Here is a 23,218-nt window from a genome sequence, read left to right on the forward strand (position 1 = left end):
TTCCAAGATTGGCTAGCCCTTGCGCCGGTACCACCACCAACGTTGGTATAACTGTCTATCAGTAGATTTGTGGCGTTAGTTTTTAACCCAGCTTTTCAGTACATTTAGTAATTTTTAAGTCCATTGGTTTATTACTCCAAGATGCGTACCTATAACAAAGAATCACAAAAAAAACGAGAATTTGATTCAACCTGCTACGTTTGTGTGTGTGAAGGGTGAATGGATGTTCCATTGAGGTTTAATTTCAATTTCATTTCTATTATACTTTCTTTATTTGTCTGGGTGCGACAAGGAAAAGAGCAACTTTTGGTGGAGTTGGCGAAATGTCTTGTCCTGATAGCTTTACGTACATATGATGGGCAAGTCCTTATAGTGAGGTAGTGTATTGTGTGGCATTTATGATTGAATGTAAGTATCTTCAATCTCGGTTAGGAATGTGGACAAGCATGTCGTCGTCCACACTCTAGAACAAATCGTATTAATTCGCTTTTGTGTTTGATCATTGACGTCACCATCTTTTGGTAATATTTCGTAATGCAAAACGGGGAAATGCCCGTTTACAGAAAAAGGCACAAAAATTAAACTTTATTTAGACGCACAACGACGGTGGAAATGATTGGACAAACGTTGCCAACACAAATTGTGTTGTAAAAACTTTCTATTTCGTATTAAGATTTTGTAATTGTGTACATTTTTTGTGTGATAAACATTGTTATTTTTTGAAAACTTGATCCACATACATGCCTATGTAACATAGAAATATGTGCGAACGTAAACGCTACGATTTCGTGTAGTATTTCAACTCAAATTTATAAACAAAATAACAGGCGGTGGCCCTGTTCACGCCTAATCATTAAAATTCGCACAGATTTCTGTTTTACACATACTTATATGTGGATCAAGTCAGGAAAAAACTTTGTGACCCGGTGTAGTGGTATTTTCCGGCAGATTACGGATCATCATCGGTCTCGCATCATTGCACATCAACGAGATCCGGGAAAATCAAAAAGCAAATATGGCAACCGAAGTTAACGTGCATCGTATGGCGGGAAATTTTGATTTGCAGATGTTATTTGCAAGATAAAGTGGCATTTTTTTTAAAAAATTAAAATTTTTTGGTTTAATGAACAAGTGATACGCGTGTAAACATTATAAGCTGTGTAATTTACAAAGCTTAGGCAGAAAAATTCGTGCCTAAAATTATCGTTTTTTCATTAGCCCAGAATGTTTCAATTTTTAAATCAGTTTAATTTGTAGTGAAACTGGTAATTTCAACACGACATTGTAAGCAATCAAATAAAGGGCAGAATGAGCTCTGCCACAGAGAAGAAATATGTCTCCCTGCGGAAAAAGTTGGACCAACTTGGTTATAGACAACCTCTTGGCATAGAATCTTTGCCACTGGTATGTGCAAAATTCTGTCAAAGTATATGTAGTTTTGCATGTAGGACACACTTTTTTATAAATTAACAAACAAAATAGAACAAGGCATCGTTGTGCTGACTTAAAAATATTAGATATATGTTGGTATTTTGCTTTTTTAGATAAATATTTTACCCATTTAGTTTATTTTCTAGGTTGAAAGAATATTTAGTGACTTACTTCACACGACAGACAGTTTAAAGAAAGCCAAACTTGGCTCCAAGAAACCAAAAACCAGCAATGTTGATCAAGATCAAGTAATGGAAGATGTGATTGAACCTTACCGTGTTGATAACGCTCGTCTAGTGCAAGAAAACAACTCACTTCATCTTGATTTGGTGAAAACTAAAGAGGAATTAGAGGCATCTTTGAAGAGTATGTGTTTGTTGTTGTATGTTGTAACCTTTGGATCATGTATGCTGTTGTTTTGTAAACATGAAACCCCCTTGGTCAGAAAGCAAACTAGTTATTTTGTTAATTGTAGTATTTTTCAACTTATTTTCTCATACTAAAGAAACCATCATGTAGTGAAATGAAATGTGTGTACACAGAAATACACATATTTTGTAAATCGTTTTTTTTTAAATCCCAATGCAATTTTGTCTGGTAGCTAAATCTTGTAGATTTTGATCATGCAAATGTTTAAATTGAAGATGATATTGGTTATCCATTAAAGGTTGAATTGAAGCATTTTTCCACATGATTAGCATTTTTTCTTGAATTTTTGTTTTAAAAATAGTATAAATTTCAGTGTTAAAGCCAGTTAACCTTTTTAATAGAACTGAAAGCAGCCATTCGCAAATTGGAACACGAGAATGCAGATCTTCGCTTCTTGAACTCTCAGTACATTCATAAAGTGAAAACTGTTGAAAAAGAAAGTGCAACAAAAACTGAGACAATACAAAAACTTCAGGAGAAAAACCTGCAAGCTGTGATTCAAACTCCAGGCAAGGATAAAATTGTAACCTTTGTAAAAATGTCTTTATTTAGTTGCAGTGTTTATGATGTTGAGATATACTCCGAAAAATCTTATGTTTACCTTCGAAATTATAATTTTTAAATTGTCGCTTAATTTAATGCGTTTAATATTGTGGTGTGGCTAACGACTATACATTACCCGATAAAAAGTCACAACATGATCTAATTTAGGAGGCAAAAAGCGGACTATCCCATTCCGTAGACAGCGAATGCAAATTGATTCAACTTTGCCAGAGTCTGAAAGTGCTACTTACGTTTCTGCACAACCTGATGACCCATACATTGCAGACCTAATGCAGGTATTAATATATATTTGTTAGTCAGATGTGTGGTTGGTATCTCCTTTTGTAACTTCATAAACATTTTTTTGTGCATTGCACTGCTGTTGCTGCCAGGCATTGTAATTAAAAAAAACTGTTCTTCTGGCACAAAAATATTTTAGTTTGATCTGTCGAGTATATGTGCAATAAAACAGCCAAGTGTGACCTTAACAACCAAATAGCTCGGGTTTCAATTAACAAAATGATTTTTATTCAGGTTGCAGACACAAAGATAACACAGCTAAGTGATGAAGTGAAAAAACTTCAAGAGACGGAGGAAATAAACATGAATAAAATTAAAAACCTAAGGAGACAGGTGAGATATGTGTGTTTTATCCATCAGTTGCAACTACGACCAACCACGTTGATCTACTTACGCCGCGTATTGTCAGTGTAGCCGAGGTATCTCGATATGTATAGCAGGATTTTTTCGACGTTTAGGTTTTAACATTATCAAGGTCTCATTGTATTATATTTGTTTATACGTGTGAGATCCTATCATTACTTTGGTTGTGGCAACCAGTTTCAACAATGTTTAAAATTGAAATTCATTACTATGTAATGTGATATGTTACTATTATGATGCAACACTAAACTGCTGCTCTTCTGGCAAAAAAGTTTTTTTTTTTTATTGTTTTTTGAGGATTATATTTCAATTGGCATTTCACATGCTGTTGGCCATGTTCATTTTTTGATATAAGGGCAGCAAGTAATAATTACCACAATTTAAAATCAGTTAGGAGTTACAGAGATACATTTTATGAGGAATTTTTTGGTGCTTATATAAGCAAAAGAGCCATAATAATCATGTAGAACTGCAGACAGTGGTGCATTTAGAGGGCAACACAATGGGCATTTTCGCCTACCGATGAGACGCTCGAATAATCTACCAGTCAATTTCCTTTGGGACATTTTGTCCGAAACGGCTTTTATGTTTTGTGACATTTCTAAAAAAAATTGGGTCAATGACAAACAAATGACACAAAAAAACCCAGCATGTTGTTTCAACCAATCATGCCTCATCAGTGCAGCTGGTAATTGTGTCACTGGACTGGACTAGCTTTTTAACTAAGCAGGCAAACAAATTTCCACTTTGTGGTACCAAAAATTTTTATGTTTGGTTGTTTATTTCATTCTCATTGGAACAAGGTTTTTGCTTGTTTGTGGTGAAAAAGTGTACACAAGGTGTCGCCCTGGAGTCTTGTAGTGTATTTCAGATGAAGTTAAATGCGTTTTGACCTTTTTAACCAAAACATGTTGTTGGTCAAGGTCAAGAGGCACTAACTTTGCCTTGCTCGTTTAAAAACCTCTTGGGGCCCTTGGCTTAAGCCTACGTGATCGTTGTTAGTGCATTCATTTAACTTAGGGTAGAAATTATGGATAATTTAAATTATTTTCGGATTTTTTGAAAGTAGAGTGATAGTTGTCTTTGGTAAAAAACTACGTTTGACTATCGTGTCAATACACAAACAAACGCAGTTTAATTGTGTAAAGCCCTGGTTGGTTAACACGTTCTTCTAGTGGTTCCGTGAAGGAAAAGGTACTTTGACGAAGGTGTAGTTTGACGGTTTGTTGATTTTTGTGCGGCTTGTGGCGCCTGTAAGTGTGAGAAATCATGAAGTTCCCTGGGAGAGAGCAGGAGCATGATGGAACTTGTCCCACGTGTTTATGCGATCATAATGTTGCTGTCATGTGTGGCCGTCCACAATATGTTGTTGTTGCTGTGGGACGGATATTTGGCAATTGCCAGATCTGATTGATTTATAAGCAAAGTGGGGTCAATAATATGAATTGTGTAAGCTGCATACAGATGACCACTGTTTCTCATCAGTGCAGCTGGTGTGAGTCACAACGTGTGACTATCAGACGACTTTGCTGACCAAACGCCCAAGCAAACACTTCCACTTTGTCGTGACTATCAATCACCGTGTTTAATTTAGGTCTTACATTTTGATCGGTTTTCATTCTCTTACGTCTACATGGGATATGTGATTGTGATTGAACACAAGGGCAAAACTGACCGGCCACGCAAGAACCATTACAAATAACCCCTGTCAAGGTAATTGCAACGAATGGAGAGGATGACAGATCAGGTCCAGAATATCGTCTGCCGTCCCTATTATAAATTGTACCTTTGAGAGCATTCCACCCTTTTTGGGGAACGTTCAAAGCATCTATGGCGAGATACGAAAGAAGAGACGACAATTGAAGTAGAACCACTCGTCGTCCCACCATAATTATACTTACTTTCTCAGGGGCGCTCGGCCCACATCGAAAACAATGCTAACCAGCACTTGATCGTCGCTTGCCATCATAAATCGTGCTGCTTGAGCACCGAACAGTCGTTGTTGAGAGCAGTGCGTTTTTCTCCACTCCAGCAACCAGGCATGCTTTTAAGGGGTGGCCCATCAAAGGACGGAGGGACCTATGGAGTAGGGCACAGCACCTTGTGGCGTCCTCAATCAGTGCAAGGCGACGTGTCGGGCTGTACTCACATCAATTACCCGTTGTGTCAGGCAAAAGTGTTCATTGGCTCCGACTTAGGTTTGTGTGATGTGTCAAATGCAGCCAGCTTTAGGTTAGGCTGAGTTAGGGTTGTGCTAAGGTGTTGAAAATTGCTGTATCTTCACTATTACAGCGAAATTTATTTGAAGAATTTGTTTGTAACATTGGTTTTAGGAAATGAACAGCGTAAGTTAAACGATGGGAAATTGCATTCCGAAGTTCCCAGACTTTTATCGCAAGCCGAAGGCCGACGAATCGCGGAAAAGTCGCAACGACAAAGACCGAAAACGCAAAAGGAAACAGCAGCGGAAGAGTCGAACCAGTCGCCGCGAGCATTGCGGTAGTGTAGTCTACTCGTGCGAGTCGTGCGACTGCACTCAAAATGGCCGAAAATTAAGTGTGTGCCATCACCAGGATGGCATTCTGCGCCCCACCTGCCTCTCCAGTCATTACCAGGCGTGCTCACACAGCCGCAAAATCCGTTTTAGCGACGGCCAATCAGCTCGCGGCAGCAAAGAATGTCGAGCGTCAACTGGTAATCGACGTTCAAGCGCTGTTGTTGAGACAGTTTGCAGCCGTTGCTCGCGACAGGACAGCGTCATAATTGCACGGAAATCTTCGTCCAAGACACCAGCGGGCGGGGGGCGGTACAGACAATCACGTGGCAGCGCTCATCGCAAGTCAAAATCCGGACATCCGAGCGAGAATGGGAAGACGAACGGGGTCAGGGGGATGGTGGTTTACAGAGACGGCAAAAAGGAGAAAGTGCGGATGTTGAATCAACAAAACGACAGCTGACAACTACAGAATGCTGCACAGACCGCGGAAAACATCCCCGAAGCGGAGTGCAGCCAAAATGGGAAGATTGGCGCCGAAAAATCGCCACCAGATCTTCCTCCAGCGAAAACAAACTCCAAACATAGGAAACCGCCCAACTTTGACCGCATAGAGGAACGATCCTTGAGCTTGATAGACCTTCCTACGCAACCGCGCTTTGTGGCTTCCGCAATTGAAAAACGCACACTTCTGGGTAAGTTCTGGGATTCACCCTTGGGTAAAAAGCTGCCCATCGGCGGCCCAATGGGTTGGTTACGATCAAGAGGAATGGGAAGACATTCGGAACCCCCCACTCCCGTCCATCGCGCCAGGGACCAGAACCGTCCTCGTCTGGGTCTTTGGAGCGGTCTCAAGCGACGTTTTATTTGGAAATCTTTAAGCAGAAAACGTCCCCTGACACCGGTGGTCGTCAACCAGGAAGACGGCGGCGATCGCGTCGAGGCACCTTCGCCATGTCCGTCGTCTAGGTCTGGGCGTGGTGCTCCATCAAGACAGTACGTGTGGAAAACCCCCAGCTCGAAACACAACCGCCCGCCGAGTCCTGAGGTTGTGGACGATTGCGAAGTGATCGCGCTCAGTCCGAGGTGCTCGGAAACCCAGAACGGACTCCCTTTACCCATTCCTTCCGCGAAGTCGCCGAGAAAGGAGACGACTTCCCATCATCGTCCGCAGCGCTCTCCTTTCTTTTCCAGTCGTTATGTATGGAAGAGCGACAACGTCCGAACGCCCAGCGGTCGAGAAAATACGGACTTGTCGAACTCCTTCGAGGTTTCGCCGCGGAAGTCAGAGCAGCGAAATTCAAAACACAAACCCTCGCACCGATTCCTGTGGAAGGACGGGCGGCCAAACGCTGTAAGTCGCGGTGGAACCCAAGCCTGGCACACCATGCCAGTAAATCTGCCCTCAGACGCCAAACGGCGCCCTTCTGGGCAACGTTACCACGCCCGAGTGGCCCCGGCGTCTTCGGCATCGCCGCCACAGTCCAAACGAAATTATTGCTTCTCTCGCGGCACAGGAAGATAAGGATCCTGCAAACCGCTGGAGGGCGCTTTTGTACATGTTGCTGCTTTTGCTTTTGGAGTAAGGAAAGAGCCCGCATTTATGGCAATGCAGCTGCCCGGTAAAATTTCAACAATACAAGGTAGGCATCGCTTTGATTTAAGATTTTGGGGGCTTTTCCTCAAGACCTAGTTTAAAAACACCACCAATAGCGACATGAGTAAACGTCTGTTGTTGATACACTGAACTTTCGGAAAATTTACCTCATATTAAAATTATTATTTGTCTTATGCGCAGTGGGCCAATCATGCCATTGCATGAAATATTACTGCGTTGTCTTATGGGAAAATATGTTTTCTAGGTTAAAACCTATTGGCTTTCGTTTGAGACAAATATATTTCGCTATAAAGCATCTTCAGTGTCTTTAAAAGCAACGTAAAAAAGAGCACTTATACTAAAAGCTCATCTCTGTCTTGTGCGTGCAACACAACCCTTCTCACAACTAACTACCAGTTGTGTATGGACACGTACAGTGGTAGTTAAGAACGCTCTGACCGTCAGAGTCTGACGTAACAGAAAACTTGCGCGGAAAAACGCATACTCATTTGCAACGGGACAAAATCAATTTCTTTGTCTTACATGATTATACCTCATCCTTGACTTGTTCAAGTTCGTTAAATGCACTGGAGCAAGTCGGTCGCCTTTTGTGCTTACAAGTACATTGCTTTAAAAACAAAACCAATCAAATTACAACGAAGCTGCTGCACTTGAAACTTGTAATCTCGGCTCAATAACGCAGGATCGCAATTAGAGCGAGATTACGACGCAACGAAATTCTTTGCCGAATACCCTTCAGCCCATAGTCACTGATCCACATCTTAATTGCAAACAGAACACCAGTAGCGGGTAATAACACATAACACACCCCGCGTGACGTCACGGGTCATCTTTGGTGACATGTAGTGGCTATTCAGTGGAGTGGAGACCTCGCAGAGTGGGTATAATCCATTGTGCACATGACCTGCACAGTGGTGTGGGCGGACTTTCCTTGGAATGTGTTTTATGTGTAGTGGCCGCTTGTTTTTGTACGTTCAGCAAGCTGCGCGACGCACTCAAATCCTTTGCGCACGCTTGTTGGTACATTCGTGACACGGTAATGTCTTTTTTGTCGTTGTCGGACAAACAAAATGACAAAAATGCAATCAACAAACAGAAAAGACAAATATTATGTTTCTGTTGCTGCCACGCATGTTATATTTTAATAATGTGTTCTTCTGGCACAATTAAACGTGACTTTTATTGTCATAGCAGGTGAAACTTCGGTCAATAAAAAGTTAGGTTTAATTGTGCCAGAAGGACAGTTTATTAAAATACAAAAGACAAAATTCATTGTGTCACCATTATGTGTTTTGCGTTAAAGGGCATTGCTTAACTGTTGACTGAACATGGGTGTAAGGTGTATGTACGAACCGCACTATATTTGCAGGTGGTTATCACGCACTCAGTGTGAAACTCGTAACATTACCCTCGTCCCAACAACATTAGCAGTTAGTTGTACATTGATTTGCGATAAGTCTCAAGTATGTCGCGGCTTCGGAACGCTCTATTGTTTGGCGTAGAACGATTAACATCCCAAAACGCATCGCATCCAATTGGCTCAGCGGCGTCCAATCACAGCAAATCTGAGACTTGGCAACCAATTTAAATCATGCCAAGCGCAACGAAACGAGTCTTAAGGGGAGAGCACAGCGGTGGGCCGAGACGGCATTGTTTGTTAAAGAGTGCGAGCGGAGAATAAAAGAATTGCTCGCGGCGAACGCCCGCTTGTGTGAGTTGTAGTAAATCGCTTGGGCGGCGACAATAAGTGAACATGGAATAGCGGGAGCTCGAGATATCGGCAGGTTCGGACACGGAATTTTCCGTTGACAATTTGAACAGTCGCTGACCAGATATATTCCAATAAACGACGGTTTGTTGCCCAAGGAAGAAGGAAGCAAGTGTTTTGTATCAAATCGGACTCGCTCGCCCCCACAATCTTGCCTTGAGAGCCATCCAGCTTAAGACTTCGCAAATACAAGTGCAAGTGTAGCAGCATCTGTTGCCACGGCAACCCGTGTAGCGATTGGTACCAACAATCGAGTGAGGCAAATGTTTTTGGTTTGAAATCAGACGGAACGAGTTTACAGTGAGCGAGTTGTCCATCGTACGCGAAGCAAAGTAATATCTATTGTCTGTGGTTAGGCCCCATCGAAAGCAAGGCTCTAGAAGGTCTTGGAATTTGTGAAAGTGTTAAGTTTGGATTTGTGATTGGAGTTATGTCGTCGTATCGCCGTCGCACGAAACCAACCACAAGCCCAAGGGTAAGCAATGCCGTCCTAATAAGCTAATTATGGTTTAATGACAGGGACTGTATGAGTGTAGAGAAACATTGACTTCTGCTTTACAAAAAGCCACTCTTTCTTCAATACGTTTCGTTTAGATTGAAATTAAGTCTGGAAAAAAGTGTTCTATCATTTTTGTAAACCCATGTTTTTTGATGACGAGCGTTCAGCATGGATTATTGAAACCGTGTTAGAAAACCCACCTCCAGTCGAGATTGGTTAATTGCATGTCATAGAATCGTGGAAGTGTATTTGCGTATTTTCCTTTTGTTCTTCGCGTGTCGGTTGTGGGTGCCGCGATAATATGGGAGTTTCAGTGATGATATTCGTCTGAAATGCGCGTTCGTCTGCTGTCATAACAGTTTGGAAACACACGCATACCTTGTGGAAATTGTGTGTCCGAACGTATGAGTGAGTGACACGTGTAGCGTTGTGTTGACTCAAGATTTCAGGCGATTTTGAAGCGGGGAACGCGTTGTTGTCTTGACAACAATGTTGCGACATGTAGTAACAGCAGACAGATAATATTATACACTGGAAACTTGTAAGGTTTTATATTTTGCATTTCTTAGTTTTACCTTATATTTAAGTAATTTGCTCCTATAGTATTTTGCAAATAATAGGAACTAATATATTTGAAAATAGTTGTAGTTGTGGTTGTTTGAGCTTATCTACCACCACCATGTGCCCTTGTGTTTTCTGGTTTTAATTTCTCAGTTACAGCCTTCTTCATTCCCGGTATTGTGTTTAACCATTGCATCGCACTGCAACTCTTGAAATAATATGAATTAACCAAAAGTCATAATACGTAGGAACATATTCACGTTCCCCTTGTATTTTGCCGCCTATCAATGTCGTGTGGCCTGTATATAGTAGAGGGCGAAGTTGGCTTGTCACATACATCTGTGTAAAGTTCATAATACGTTCTTAATCCCAGGGTTTCTAATGCTTAAATTATCTTCAGGTTGAAGGCAGAGATCGTGAAATTGATCGCCTCAATCGGTCACTGGAGGGCGGTAGACCGCACGATGTTGTGTCACTGGAGGCGAAGAATCGAAGCAATGAACGTCTCATATCCCACCTTAACCTACAGGTAAAATACAACCGATGCTCTGCGTCCAGCCACCCTGCTTCGAAATTAAAGCCAGCTTAGCAGTATTACATGTCGCTTACAATCGCCATGGTAGCAGAAACATACCCCTAAAATAAAAAGGACATCCATGAGGGTCAATCGTTTTCTCAATACAAGAAATCTTTTAGTCCGTAGTATTTGCAGCACATTTTTTTTAACAGTAAACTTACTCACCCGCAGAGCATACTTTTTTAATCGAATAACGACAGCAGCTAAATAAAAGTATCGTGGTAGGTTTGTACCACAAAGCTGCACTGATAACCTTTGGCTTATCATTCCTATGCTGACATTGTATTGCAAGCATAAACACAACATGGATTTCCGGTGTGCAAATGTTGCATGAAAACAATTATAACTTCAACCCATCCATATATCAACAGAACTCAATATTCCCACGTCAGTTTCTTGTTTATGACCTCATAATTACTGTTATGACACCACATAGGTGGATTACCTCCAGCAAACTAACCAAGAGTTGGAGGACAGGATCAAAGAGCTTGAGGATGGAAAGGCGAATGCCGTAGCCGAGACACAAAGGCTTAACAGGGATGTGGATCGTCTACATGCCGAACTTCGGGATATCGACCGACTGGCACAGCAACTAGAACAAGAAAAACAGGTCAAAATCAGTTTGTGATGTGGTTTTAATACGGTTTAAAGCTTATCCGTGTGGTGGTTATCCATGCAATGTTATACACACTGATATAATGCACTTCTATGCCTATGGTATGCGCAACGTTGTTAACGGTTAGTACTTATGGAGTTCGTTTGAAGAGTAATGTCAGTCTTAAAAACGTATTGTAAACCTGCTGTAAATTTGGCCTGGCCAAAAGCACCTTCTTCTCATGATATGAAATTGTCGCGACATGGAAAGCATTCGAACTGATAAAGCACATGAGAATATTGTTGCAAAACGTGAGCTATCATTAACCATTTAACGTTACTTCTGTGAATTCTTTCGATAAGAATGTTTCTTGTGGCAAATTACAAATTTAATATTTTCTATAGGATGCGGTCATTGCTGCCGATCGTGAAATCCACGAAGCTCAGTTGGAGTTACGTCAGTCACAACGTCAAGAGGAAGGGATGGGATCAAAGCTCGTCGACTCACATGCGGTAAGTTGTGTGTGTGTGACCTGAGGGTTGTGAGTTCAAATCTCAGTGAGAGAGAAACCTTGGAAAATGAGTGGACCCATAAATTTTGAAAAATTTGCGCTTTAACAAAAAGAATATTTTGTATTGGAGTTAGACAAGGGTCATTTTACACAGAAGAGCGATTTTTTTAACATAGTCACAGACGGTTTTCTTTCAAACGTTTCCTGTCATAAGGGTTTGCCTCCGTATGTTATAGTGCTCAAGTTTTTGTTCTGGCCATGTGTGCGTTACTATCTTACCAGAAGCGAAACCTTGAAAAATAGTTGCCCGTGTATAGAAAATAGTGCATAATAATTACGTTGTCGTTTAACTTATGTAAAGACAAGGAAAAAATATGGATAATTCTGTATTTACTTCGAAGTTTACAGAGCATGCGATATTATGGCATTGTAACACACACATGGTTATCAGGCAAATACGTCGCGTCAAACTGCTTCGAACGAACTACTACCCAATCTGCCATACGAACTTACTTCTCAAATGCTCGAACCAATAGAACAAATTGCCTCACGGCTCTTGTAAGTCATCAACTCGGCGAGCAAATGAATATCTCCACTCGACCGTTCGATGTCTGGGTGCTTCATCCTCCACTCGAGACTTCGATTTGCAACAGTTTACACATCCTTATATCCGTTTCAACGCCCTGTCTCGTCATTCAGGCTTAATTCAGGCCGCTTCATGTGTTTAAGCAGCCCGTGTTAAACCTATATGGGGTATTGGCACTTGCAAAGATGTCAAGTTTAAATTGATTTGAGAAAGTACTTTTTGTCGGCTCTTCAACTCTTGCGAAATCGGACTTTCCTCCAACTTAGCTCTAAGTTTCCGTCGCTTCAATTCCAAACCGTTCCTGAGCCTAGATGCCCTCAATCTGTATCAGGTTTGAGATTAATTACTTTATCACAAATTCCATCGAATCTGGTTCCAATTTTGGCTTTAATTATTTTTTGCAAAGCAAGTTATTCCTGTACACGACGAATCGTTTACCTTCAACTTTTGACTCCGCAATTTTCCATAGTTTCTCATTAATTCTGATAGGCGTAACGTTAAGTAACTTTTTATGTGTGTTAATGAAATTTAATACGAAGCAGCTGCAACCCAACTCGAAATACGTGAAGTTGGGTGTGGTATAAAAAAATTTAATGTTGATTGGTTTAATGTCCTATGCAGAAAAAAGTTTCTCCGCAAGAATCTGGATGCTTGTTTTTTATATGGTCGACCATGTTCACGTTCCGTGCTTATATCTATTTTCCGTAAAAACATGTTGAAAAATATTTGTTTATTTCTCAGGCTCGCGATCGCCTCATGGGTGAAAACAATGAACTCCAGGCTGAATTGGATGCATCGAAACTCGACGTACAACGACTCAACGACCTTCTGGACAAAGTGCAAGGCGACAAACGACTTCTCGCTGACAAAATACAATCGCTCTCCGCCAAAGGTTCGACTTTCTGCTATTGTTTCGTGTTTTTGATTGTTAGGTACATGGTTGAAAATTCTTGGGTTGTTTCATTTTGGAATGAAACACCTTCGGTTAAATTTTGTTTTATTCCTAACTTTTTCATAAAAGTGTTATCCATGTTTAATTGGTAAAGTGCTACTGTGGTTGCCTGCTGGTGTTGTAAATTGATAAGAACTGTCCTTCTGGCACGTAAGTTAGAGATTTTGTTGTAACTTATGTTTCGTCTGTCATCCGAGGAGACTAAGAAATATGTGGCAGAAGAACAGTTCTTATAAATCTATTGATCTTGTTTATTAAATAAATATCATTTTTCACTGTTTTACTGATGCCCGATCACCATGTCCCAAGGACAACCTTTTCTCACCACAAATATCATAAAAAACACGTGGTTTGGCCACAAATAATCTTCCTCAAAATCACAGTTTACCATAAAACTTCACCCAGTTGAGATATTTTAAACCCCGTTCTCAAATTGGAGTCATTTATTTCGTCCCGTCGCGTTTACTCATCAATAATACGTCACCGTTGTGTTAAACAGAAAAGAATCTCGTTCTGGAATTGGAACAATACCGAACCAGTCCATCGCGAGCACGCAGACGCGACAAATCACCAAGTAAACTCGATTCTTTCGTCCGAACACTCGAACAGGAACGGGATTATTACAGAAACGAGTGCGACACGCTCCAGAACATGATCCGAGTAAGTTGTTGACGTAATACTTCGAGGGATATAAGATATTTATGCTATATACTTGGATGTGGATTTTCAATACTTTTAATACTGTGCAATTACAGTTAAGGTGAGAGATCCTTTGCTCATAAAAGTGATAAACGGTGTAGGAATAAAAAAATTTTCCAGTGTCTTTGGAAACATTTTTGTTTGTACAAATATTTCTGACTCTACTTGTCGTGTATTCTGGTCTGGTGTCGTACACCTATCGCGTTTATCGGGTTTAGTCATGGGATAAAGTCGTTCGTTTGCGCTACGACTTGCCCTGACCTGTTGTAAATTCACACTCTTCAAGACGACTACACTCTAACGCTCTTTTGTGGCAGGAAAACAAAGCAAAGTCCTCCAGAATCAGCAGCCCGCGGTCTCGAAGCCCAGCTCGAACTACCCCGACTAAAAAGGTACGACACTCACACATGCCTTCATCGTCAGCTTGCCTGACACTTTCCCACGCACGCAACATTACGATATTTAGAATAACACCAATGGTTCACAAACCTGTTTGAACAAAGTAGGTTCGTTGTTAACCCGCAATACGGTTTCAGAACCTTGTTTAGTTTTTGAACACAATCTCACTCTAAGTATTTTTGTTTGATTTCTGCAGTCCGACAATGCGTTTATTTTGTGCGGTTTAATATTATCAACATGTTAATTGACCCCGTTCATTTTGTTGCAAAAAAACGTGCAGAGTTGCATTTAACAATCGTCTTTGTTTGAATCGAAGTCAACACGTTATAACAAAGCCTGTCAGAAAGGCTATCGATCGCGTATCGCATCAGACAGACAGTATTCCTTTATCCACAAATAACATGGCTATGGATCCTTTTAGGCGGCAGACAGTTGCACATTGTTTCTACCTGTAAGGTCTCATCACCTGCTGACTGTGTAACTGGACTAGATTTAAAACTACCGTTTAAACTCCATAATAAATACTTGAATGGAAACCTTAGAAGCAGAACCCGGGCGAGAGCCGCAACGAGCTGCTAGCCCGCCTGAGGGCGGCAGAGAGCGAGCGTGATCACTTCAAACGTGAGCACAGTCTCCTGAGCGCCATCACGCGGGGAAAACGCGCGCTCGCCACTTCCAAACAGCAGGACGCCACCTTGCGATCGGTGGGGTATGGCATGAGGTTGCTTGCCGATCTTTCTGTGTCTCAGTCATCTGTGATTTGCATTGCAATGTCCCGAACCTTCATGCGAATGCGATTCTTCGTGCAAGCTGATCCACTAACCAGGCATGCTGGATGTTTTTGTGCACGTTTCGTCCGTTCTGTTTGTCTATGTGACTGTCTCTGTTGAATGTTTGAGTCATTGCAAGTAAGCAGGGTTAATTTTTCTCATAATTCCTCTGACTGTGCAATGAAATCCGATTTCTGGTCAAAACACATGAATTTCCAAGTATATTTTCAACCATGCATTTTTTAAGTAACATCCGCCTTCCTCAAATTTTCGCATCGCGTCCAACGCAGGTTGTAAGCGAAGAATATTTTTAAAACTTGCATGGTTCCATTGCACCTTGTACTTTGTCAATTGTTACCATTCACCAAAGCTTGCTCTTTTCGCACACCAAGCTGCGGAATCTTCACATTTCGGTTACAGATTGCAAGGATGTGAGCTCTGTAACGTCAGCACGCATCTCTTCGTCCACGAAACTTCTGCAATACTCTTTGCAATGCAATTTATAGCCACTGCTTCCAAAATTGTTTAAGCAATTCTTTGTTGGACATACTTTAATTCCTTGTTTCTCCACTAAACCCTGTTTTTCAATTGCCTGAACACTTGCGCACCTTTCAACCCAAGCTTATGAGTAACTTTCGTTCACAAGTAATCAACGTCACAAAATGGCTTCGTTATAATTAAGGAAAAAGTTGGCAATATTGAAGCACTGCTGCTTAGTGCAATAAACAAGCTGCCTACCACCAAGATAAGAAGTTTAAATCACTGCAAAAAACTATTGGAAGGCGTGATGTTTATTTGTCACTTTGTGCAGAGTCACGGTGAAAGTGGAAGTGATTCGTATCAACGCCTTCTTCGCGAACGGGACGAACTCCAAGGAATGCTTAACAAATTCGAGCGTCACATGGCAGAAATTCAAGCTAATGTGAAGGTTCTCACGCAGGAGAGAGACAAGACCAACATGCTGTACGAACAGGTGGGTTTGTGATAATGGTTTGAGAGTTTTCCTAAAGGTTTTCCTGAACTATAGAGGAATGGAACTAAAGTTTTTCTGGCGAAAATTAGTAGAGAAAACCTTTAACAATGGGTTGTTGTAGCAACCGACCACTTGGTTTCAAAAAAATTAAAGAAAATTACCGTTGATCGGAAGTATCATGGGCGTCAACACAGCACAGTAACCTTCCGGCAAGTAAATTGCGTCATATTCCGTTAACCTGTCACAGCTTCAACCAACCAAAAAAGGAACCCAAGGGTTCATTTTTTACTCAGAAAGTACAACCGCTATAACCAGCTTTACTTTTACTACCTACAGTCAAACGAAGAGTTGCAACGCCTTCGTCGCGAGTACGTCAGGTCCCCGAAGTCGCCCAAAGCATCTCTAACAGCGCAAGCGATCCTGCGTCGTGTGGAGAACGAACGCGATACCTCGATTGCTGATTTAAGGAGGATGACGACGGAAAGAGACAGTCTGAGGGAGAGATTGAAGGTTCGTTTAACGGTGCTTTTATTTTTATGATGTTGGTGTTCTTTTGGTTTCGTCTACTCTAAATCTGCAATGTCTTTGTTGAACTTATTTAATTGTTTTCCCGCTACTTATTTATTTACCCCATGGGCCTAACTTGTAGCGTATATATTTTACCTTTTCCATACATAAGGTTTCCAAAACCTTGAACAAAAGTTCGTTTTTTTCCAATTTACTGACCCTAAAAGTTGGGAGAAGGAAGTTTGAAAGTTATTGATGCCAGTGGCCTTCTATTGTTATTATTGTGACATTTCGTTTCGTTGCAACTCCATTATAAACCTTTATCTTAATCCGAAATAATATCTTGAAGTTCTACCATAATATTTTTGTAACTAACGCCAAGCCACTTGTGATGTATCGATCTGGGTACACATACTTTACCTTTGTACACATACAGTTCTAATATCCTCGGCCAAATGTTCGTTTACAACTATTCAATATAAGTGCTGCAGACAGGGTGTGCACGCTGTTTCGACCTGTATGGCCTGTCTGCCGGCACTGCAGCTCTCATTGATTATTGTGGCTCTTTTGCGCATATAACTTTCAAGATAAGTTGCTTTGGTCAGATTCAACAAGAACAGTCGATATCCGAAAGGTCGAGATTGGAGCAACGAGCTGAAGATCTTGAGAACAAAGCGCACGCGTTGGGACAAGAGAAGATCGACCTTCAGGTATCACGTGACTGTTATTGTGTTCCCCCTATTTCCTACATGTGTTAACTTCATCGGTCGTTTATCGGTCGTTTGCTGTACGTTTTTGGGTCTGTTTAAGTTTTAATGGGTGCGAAATATTGCGGAAGAACAGAAGTTACCGGTAATGTTTCATACAACGGCATGGTTGACTTGGCGATCACAGCTATCGTATGTCTGGGCTTCTAAGCCTGTAAACCTCATTACCTTAAACCGTGCATGGTGTCACCGACTGCTTTGTCTTAGTAAATTATGAGACATCCAGAAGAAACGCACATAATTATATCTTGAAATTGTGAGCTTTCAAATTTGTGATGTTGCATCCAAAACTCGGACACTTTAAAAAAAACCTGTGACCTTCTCCAGAGTCGCCTGGATTCTCTGAAGGATCTCAACTTGGCTCAGGAGGATGACATTAAAGTCCTCAGGATGAAGATTCAACAAATAGAGGATGATTATGAGGCGACCAGGACGGAGCTGGAAGATGTCAAGTAAGAAAAAATGAGAAAAAAACACAAAATGTTGAACTAGCTTGTAGTTTGGTGACTGAAGATTGATCATATTGTGAGCAAAATTACTCTTTTTCAAAATAATGTCAGGTACTGCTGGGCATAGAATTTAATCTTAAAAAAGCTCCAGGTTCAAACCACAATAAGAAACTGTCTGATTTTAACACATCCCTGTACATTGGCAGGATGGTGAAGTCACAAGTTGACGTTTCGTTGGACAACACGCAGAGAAACCTCTCTCGCAAATCGACCGATCTTGCTGTCGCCGAAGACCGCGTCAGACAACTGGAAAATCGAGTCAGCGAACTTCTCGACGTCTCTTCCAAACAAACAGAAGACGCTGCAACTCTCCGTGCAACCACCACTGCACTGGACAGAGAGAAGGACGCCCTGCAAGCTGCCCTGGACGAACGAACTGAACGGGCAGCTGGTTTAGAGGAACAGCTGAGCAGAAGAGAACGTGACATATCAGATATGAGGATCACAGTCGCTGATTTGGAGGTACGAGGTTGTGACTGTATGTGGAGGCTAGTATGCCTTCCAATGACAGTTGTCTTTATTTTGTATTCTTTTCTATGAATGTTTTACAGGGTTGCCGACCTATTAAGGTGTAATAGACATTACAAATACATATTTACATTGTTTGGGAGTGTTAGTTATCCGCGTTTGGGCAAAATAAACACGACATTTTGTTGCTGGCCCTAATCTTATAAACTTAAATAAATAAGCATGGGGCCCATAACATGAATTTCAACTACTAAAGCTCATCTGGCAAATGAATTTGCCATTATATAATGTTGCTGTTGCTGCCAGTGCCAGGCATATTGTTATTTTATATTATGTTTTTCTGGCGCATTAAAACGTAACTTGTATTCACCGACCTTTCGCCTGCTTTCCAGCTAGGCTTCCTCAGGGTAACGTTTCGCCAAATTCGTTTGCCACTTGCCACGACACTAAAACCCAATTATGATTCTCAGGCGAAACTGGACAGAGCGGGCGACGACCTTGCGAGTTCGGAACGAGAGGTCAGAAGTTTGAGGCGACAACTCGACTCGACCCAGAGTGACCTCTCCGAGATGACCCGAGCTAAAGATTCGTCGGGAAGAGAAAATAGGAGGTACAACTTCCTTCCATATAACACTGACCCTCATGCGGCGGGATCTGCATCAGATTGAGGAATGTTGTTCGAATCCACTTCACGTTGCTGCTTGCTGCCTCTAAAATAAGATTTTTCGAATTCACTAATGACTGATCTGCAGACTGTTGTGGACACTGTTTTGACCAATAAGGTTTCATCAGTGCAGCTAGTGACTGTCTCCAGTGGTTTGTTACTAGTTTGGTTACGCAACGGTTCGACGTTTATTGCAAAGTAACACAAAGCGGGGGAACCTGTTGTCTGGCTAATTAACCAACTATAGGCCGGACTCAGTCACCAGTTGATGAGACCTTGTAGGTCGAAATAGTGTTGCACTACCTGCGTTGTCATATGATCACTGACGTAAAATCTACACATATCTTTACAGGATACAAGATGACCTTTCAACTTTGACCCGTGAGAACCAGGATCTTAACATGGAGTTGGAGGATGCGATGAGAGATAAGGATGATTTGAAGACTCAAGTGCAGGAACAATCTGCACGGATATCAGCCATGGACGGAGCTATTGTTTCCAAGGTAAAGTTGGTGAAGTTATTTGTTGGGAATCAAACTACACATGCCGTACTCCTGAATTTTGAAGTGATTAATATAAACTAGAAAGCATATCAAAGTCAATGCGACATATTATGGTCAAAATTGTAAGCTGCCGTTTTTTGAAATAATTCATAGTAAACACATTTTCCAAACTCACAGTGTATCCGATGCTAAACTTTTAGGCATTTTATTTGATCTTCGGCCATTTCACATCCGCATTACCAACTTGTATTTTTACCTCTGATCAAACCAACGTATTCCAATTACATCACGATATTTGTTTGATCGCAGGATCGTGAGCTGCAGGACGTGTTGGATCAATACAGGAGAGTATCGTCAGATCGCGATTCGGCGGAGAGCAAATATCGCGTCACCAACGAAGAATCGCAAACATTAAGAGCCGAACTTTCAGCATCAGATGCGGACAGGAAACGACTTGCTGATAAGATTGCGGTTCTTGAACGAGACATATCGGATCACCTCAGGGTAAGGGTTGGTTAATTGTGAAATTCTTACGTTTTTGCGACATTTGGGCCTGGACGTTTCAGTCGAGTTTTGCGTTATGTTTTGCAATGAATCAACTTTTTTTCTTAAACGCATTTTCTGATATCCTGAAGAAATTAACGAAACAATAAACGTCCAACCGAACTTAGAAAAGTACCAAACGTGCAAACCGTGACAAACGTGCATGTTTCTAATAAGCTCCTAGCGACTCACGTCCCGCTACACACCCGTGTGGTTCAGTACAACTCGTAATTAGTTTAAAAAAAACTCCCAACGAACTCTATCACCTTGCAGGCTCAGCAGTCGTACGAATCCCAAGTTTCCAGTCTTACCGCAACACTTGCTAACCTCGAGACAGAGGTCGAACGTCTGCGGTCGGATCGTTTTTCTCTGCAGGGCGATCTCGGCTCAGTTCGAGAACTCAACGCCAAACTGGATTCGGGCAAGGAGCAGGTTGCTAGGCAACTAGCAGCCAAGAATGTGGAGTTTGAGCAGGTCGGTTTGCGTGTCTTGCCTGTGGTCGAGGCGCATGGATGTAATTCTAAACCGCTTTTTGTGGTTGGATGTTTGTGTGTTAGATTAGCAGGAAAGCAGGTTTGAATGTGGCACGCACAACAAACCAGTATGAACTCTAAAATGTGTAAAATTTTTATAAAAATTGAAACTTTTTTGAAGCAAATTTTGCAATTTCACACATTTAAGATTCCGGTGTAAAAGTTTGAGTAATAATCACAGGCGTTTGAGAAATAGTTACTGGGGTTTTGAGTAACGGCCGCCACATTATTTTATCGTTCTAACTTTATTTTAACTTGTTATCTACTTATCGTCCACGGATTGAGCGATAAAAGCTCTCAACGTATCGTTTTTATTAGTTCCAATCGCGATATGAAGATTTGAGCCGTGAACTTGAGATCGTTCACAAACACTTGGAGAGCGAAAGAGTTGGGAATAAGAACCTGGAGGATCTTGTTGCTGGAGCCAGGGAGAAGGAGTTCCAAGCTCAACTCGACGCCCAGGAGCAGAAATCAGAGGGACAACTTCTACGAGATAAACTCGCTCTGAATGAGAGCAAGCTGTGAGTTAAAGTTTTCTTTTTTGCTGTTCGTTGCTGATTTTTCCTGGGCATTTCACTGATGTCAATTTGCAGTATTTGATAAACATCAGGTCGCTGTACAATTAAACTTCATCAGCTTAACGTTTTGTTTTAATTTTTTTATTAACATGTCAAATTCGAAGCTCACAAAGTCTGTAACAAGCTGACCGTTACAGCATCAACACTGGATTCATTATTGTTTTTAAAATTAGTTATCCTTCTATTATCAAATGGTTTTGTTGTTTCTTCCATTTTACTCCAATACCTGCATTTACACCTTCGCATTCTCTGGGGATATTTCCACATGGTGGCGGCAAAGAGAAAGGTAACTAATCCCTGCAATATTATTTGACTTCTGCAGACAAAGCATGAGCAGGGAAGTGACGTCACTGCGCGACCGAGCCTCCCAATTGGACGCCGAGCTGGAGGTTGCTAAGCGACACCTGACAAATGAGAGATACGAGAGGTTGGTAACATTTTGTAAAAACACACGACTTTTACAACTGAGAAATCCATAAAAATACGTAACTTGTAAAAATGTTGTGTTTTGTTATTAAACTGGAAGGAAAAAGCTTTGAAACGTTTACTTGTGATAATACAATTAGTCAATATTGTGCAGAAAATCTCAAAAAAATCGTTGGTCACAACCGAGCAGCAGATTCAAATTCCTGTAGTTTTATATCATTTTCTCTGTTGATCATTAATAATGCCTTCATTATTTTATGGGGCCGCTGTATCCACCAGTCCATCTTTCACCGTTTTTTCTCTTTTCCCAGGGAACGAGCAGTCCAGGAACTGCGACGTCACGGTCTACCCTCTCCGGGACTTTCCCGACTTAGCCGACCCCACTCCCCCTCTTCGCGCCCCCGATCCGGAAGTCCCAGCAGGGTCTCGTTCTTAGACGACGCGAGATAGACCGGGGGTCACAAGTGCACCCTTGAACCTCTACCACCATTCGTTGACCAGCTACACCATGCTTGTTCATACACAGTTGTATATTTGAGTTGAAAGTGTGTAGTTAGACTTTTGGTTTTGTGGGTTGACGTCGGTTTTTCTCCAACCAATTATCGTCTTGTCACCTTAATGTTGTAAATACGTTTTTCATTTATGTCGAAACGGAGAGGATCGCAAGTTGCCAAACTGTCTTGTAATCTTTAGGTCCAATTTCCTGTTCGGCAGATATAGCCTCAATATCATTCCAAAACCCCTTGGTATGCTTGGTTTAAATTCGTATTAGACAAGACGTTTTCATGGCTTCGTGTGTTCCAGTGTAAGCGCCGTGTTCCATTGTTAGATTGCTCGTCTTTTTGAATATTATAAGGACTTATTTTTGTACTTTCGTTTCGTTCGCATGCAAAAATAAATCTATACAACCACTTCGTGTTACCTACTTACAGCATAAGCATCTGGTGGTTTGAAAATCCAACGACTTGTTTACAAATCATTCACATTGCTGCATTGACCTTCACAGGTAGACGTAAGGCCCATTGAGACGTTTTCTGTGGGTAGATGCCGCTGCTGCAAAGAGCATTTGCGACCACACAGCAAGCCACCGCAATCAAATTGGTAGCCACAGTTACCTTAAAGTGTTAGGCATGAAAATAATGACTGCCAGACGATAATATCTTATTTGTTTGTTGACCCTGCCTGTTTTTACGGCTTACAATATTGGTTGACTTAAGTTTTTTATTGTTATTTTGTATACTGTGTTTTAATGAAATTGATCTTTAACTCGCTGTTTTGTACCGACACGTTTTATCGCACAAGGTTATCAGCGTATCTGGCAATTTTAAACGAGTATTGTGGGAAGGCACTTGACATTTACGTGCAGCTCACAAACAACGGCGGCTTATGTTAACTTTATTAACATTAAGATTCTTTGTCACAAGCTCACCATAGAGTCTACGCAAAGGTTGGGGACGTCAATGGTATTGAAATTACTCACGAGCTTTGCTTTACCTTTTAGCAAGGCTCGTTGACAAGAGTGTGACCGCTACATGAGAGCAATGCATTAGCGCACAGTCGTACCCAAGGGATGCTTATAGCAAACACATGAACAGTGGCGCTTTTCTAAATTAATTAGTATAGGTTCACAAGCAATACCTGAGTAGCACTGC

The 23,218-nt window shown here is 41.4% G+C and overlaps 1 protein-coding gene across 2 annotated transcripts; it reads left to right on the top strand.

Moving 5' to 3' along the window:
- The first annotated feature begins 1,226 nt into the window (after positions 1-1,226).
- LOC145910195 (centrosomal protein of 135 kDa-like) lies at positions 1,227-22,470 on the top strand. Of its 2 annotated transcripts, XM_082997230.1 has the most exons (24): positions 1,227-1,404; positions 1,578-1,797; positions 2,202-2,369; positions 2,572-2,699; positions 2,938-3,036; positions 10,407-10,535; positions 11,020-11,193; positions 11,583-11,690; positions 13,017-13,167; positions 13,727-13,887; positions 14,244-14,318; positions 14,871-15,029; positions 15,907-16,068; positions 16,405-16,578; positions 17,181-17,285; positions 17,670-17,794; positions 17,998-18,313; positions 18,790-18,929; positions 19,336-19,486; positions 19,796-19,990; positions 20,303-20,503; positions 20,881-21,083; positions 21,463-21,567; positions 21,878-22,470. In XM_082997230.1, exons 1-24 carry the CDS (start codon positions 1,309-1,311, stop codon positions 22,014-22,016), a joined length of 3,684 nt encoding a protein of 1,227 aa, XP_082853356.1. In that variant the 5' UTR covers positions 1,227-1,308; the 3' UTR covers positions 22,017-22,470. The 2 variants fall into 2 exon arrangements, with proteins under 2 accessions (XP_082853356.1, XP_082853357.1); XM_082997231.1 differs by lacking the exons at positions 1,227-1,404; positions 1,578-1,797; positions 2,202-2,369; ... (1 more) ...; positions 2,938-3,036; positions 14,871-15,029 and adding an exon at positions 8,981-9,421.
- Positions 22,471-23,218: the final 748 nt, after the last annotated feature.

The sequence above is a fragment of the Ascidia mentula genome, chromosome 8, assembly GCF_947561715.1.
Source record: "Ascidia mentula chromosome 8, kaAscMent1.1, whole genome shotgun sequence".
NCBI lineage: Eukaryota > Metazoa > Chordata > Ascidiacea > Phlebobranchia > Ascidiidae > Ascidia > Ascidia mentula.

Coding starts and splice junctions, on each gene's coding strand:
- LOC145910195 (XM_082997230.1), top strand. CDS start 1,309: ATGAGCTCTGCCACAGAGAAGAAATATGTCTCCCTGCGGAAAAAGTTG. Junction 1,405..1,577: donor GCATAGAATCTTTGCCACTG/GTATGTGCAAAA, acceptor TTTATTTTCTAG/GTTGAAAGAATATTTAGTGA. Junction 16,069..16,404: donor CCAACATGCTGTACGAACAG/GTGGGTTTGTGA, acceptor TACTACCTACAG/TCAAACGAAGAGTTGCAACG.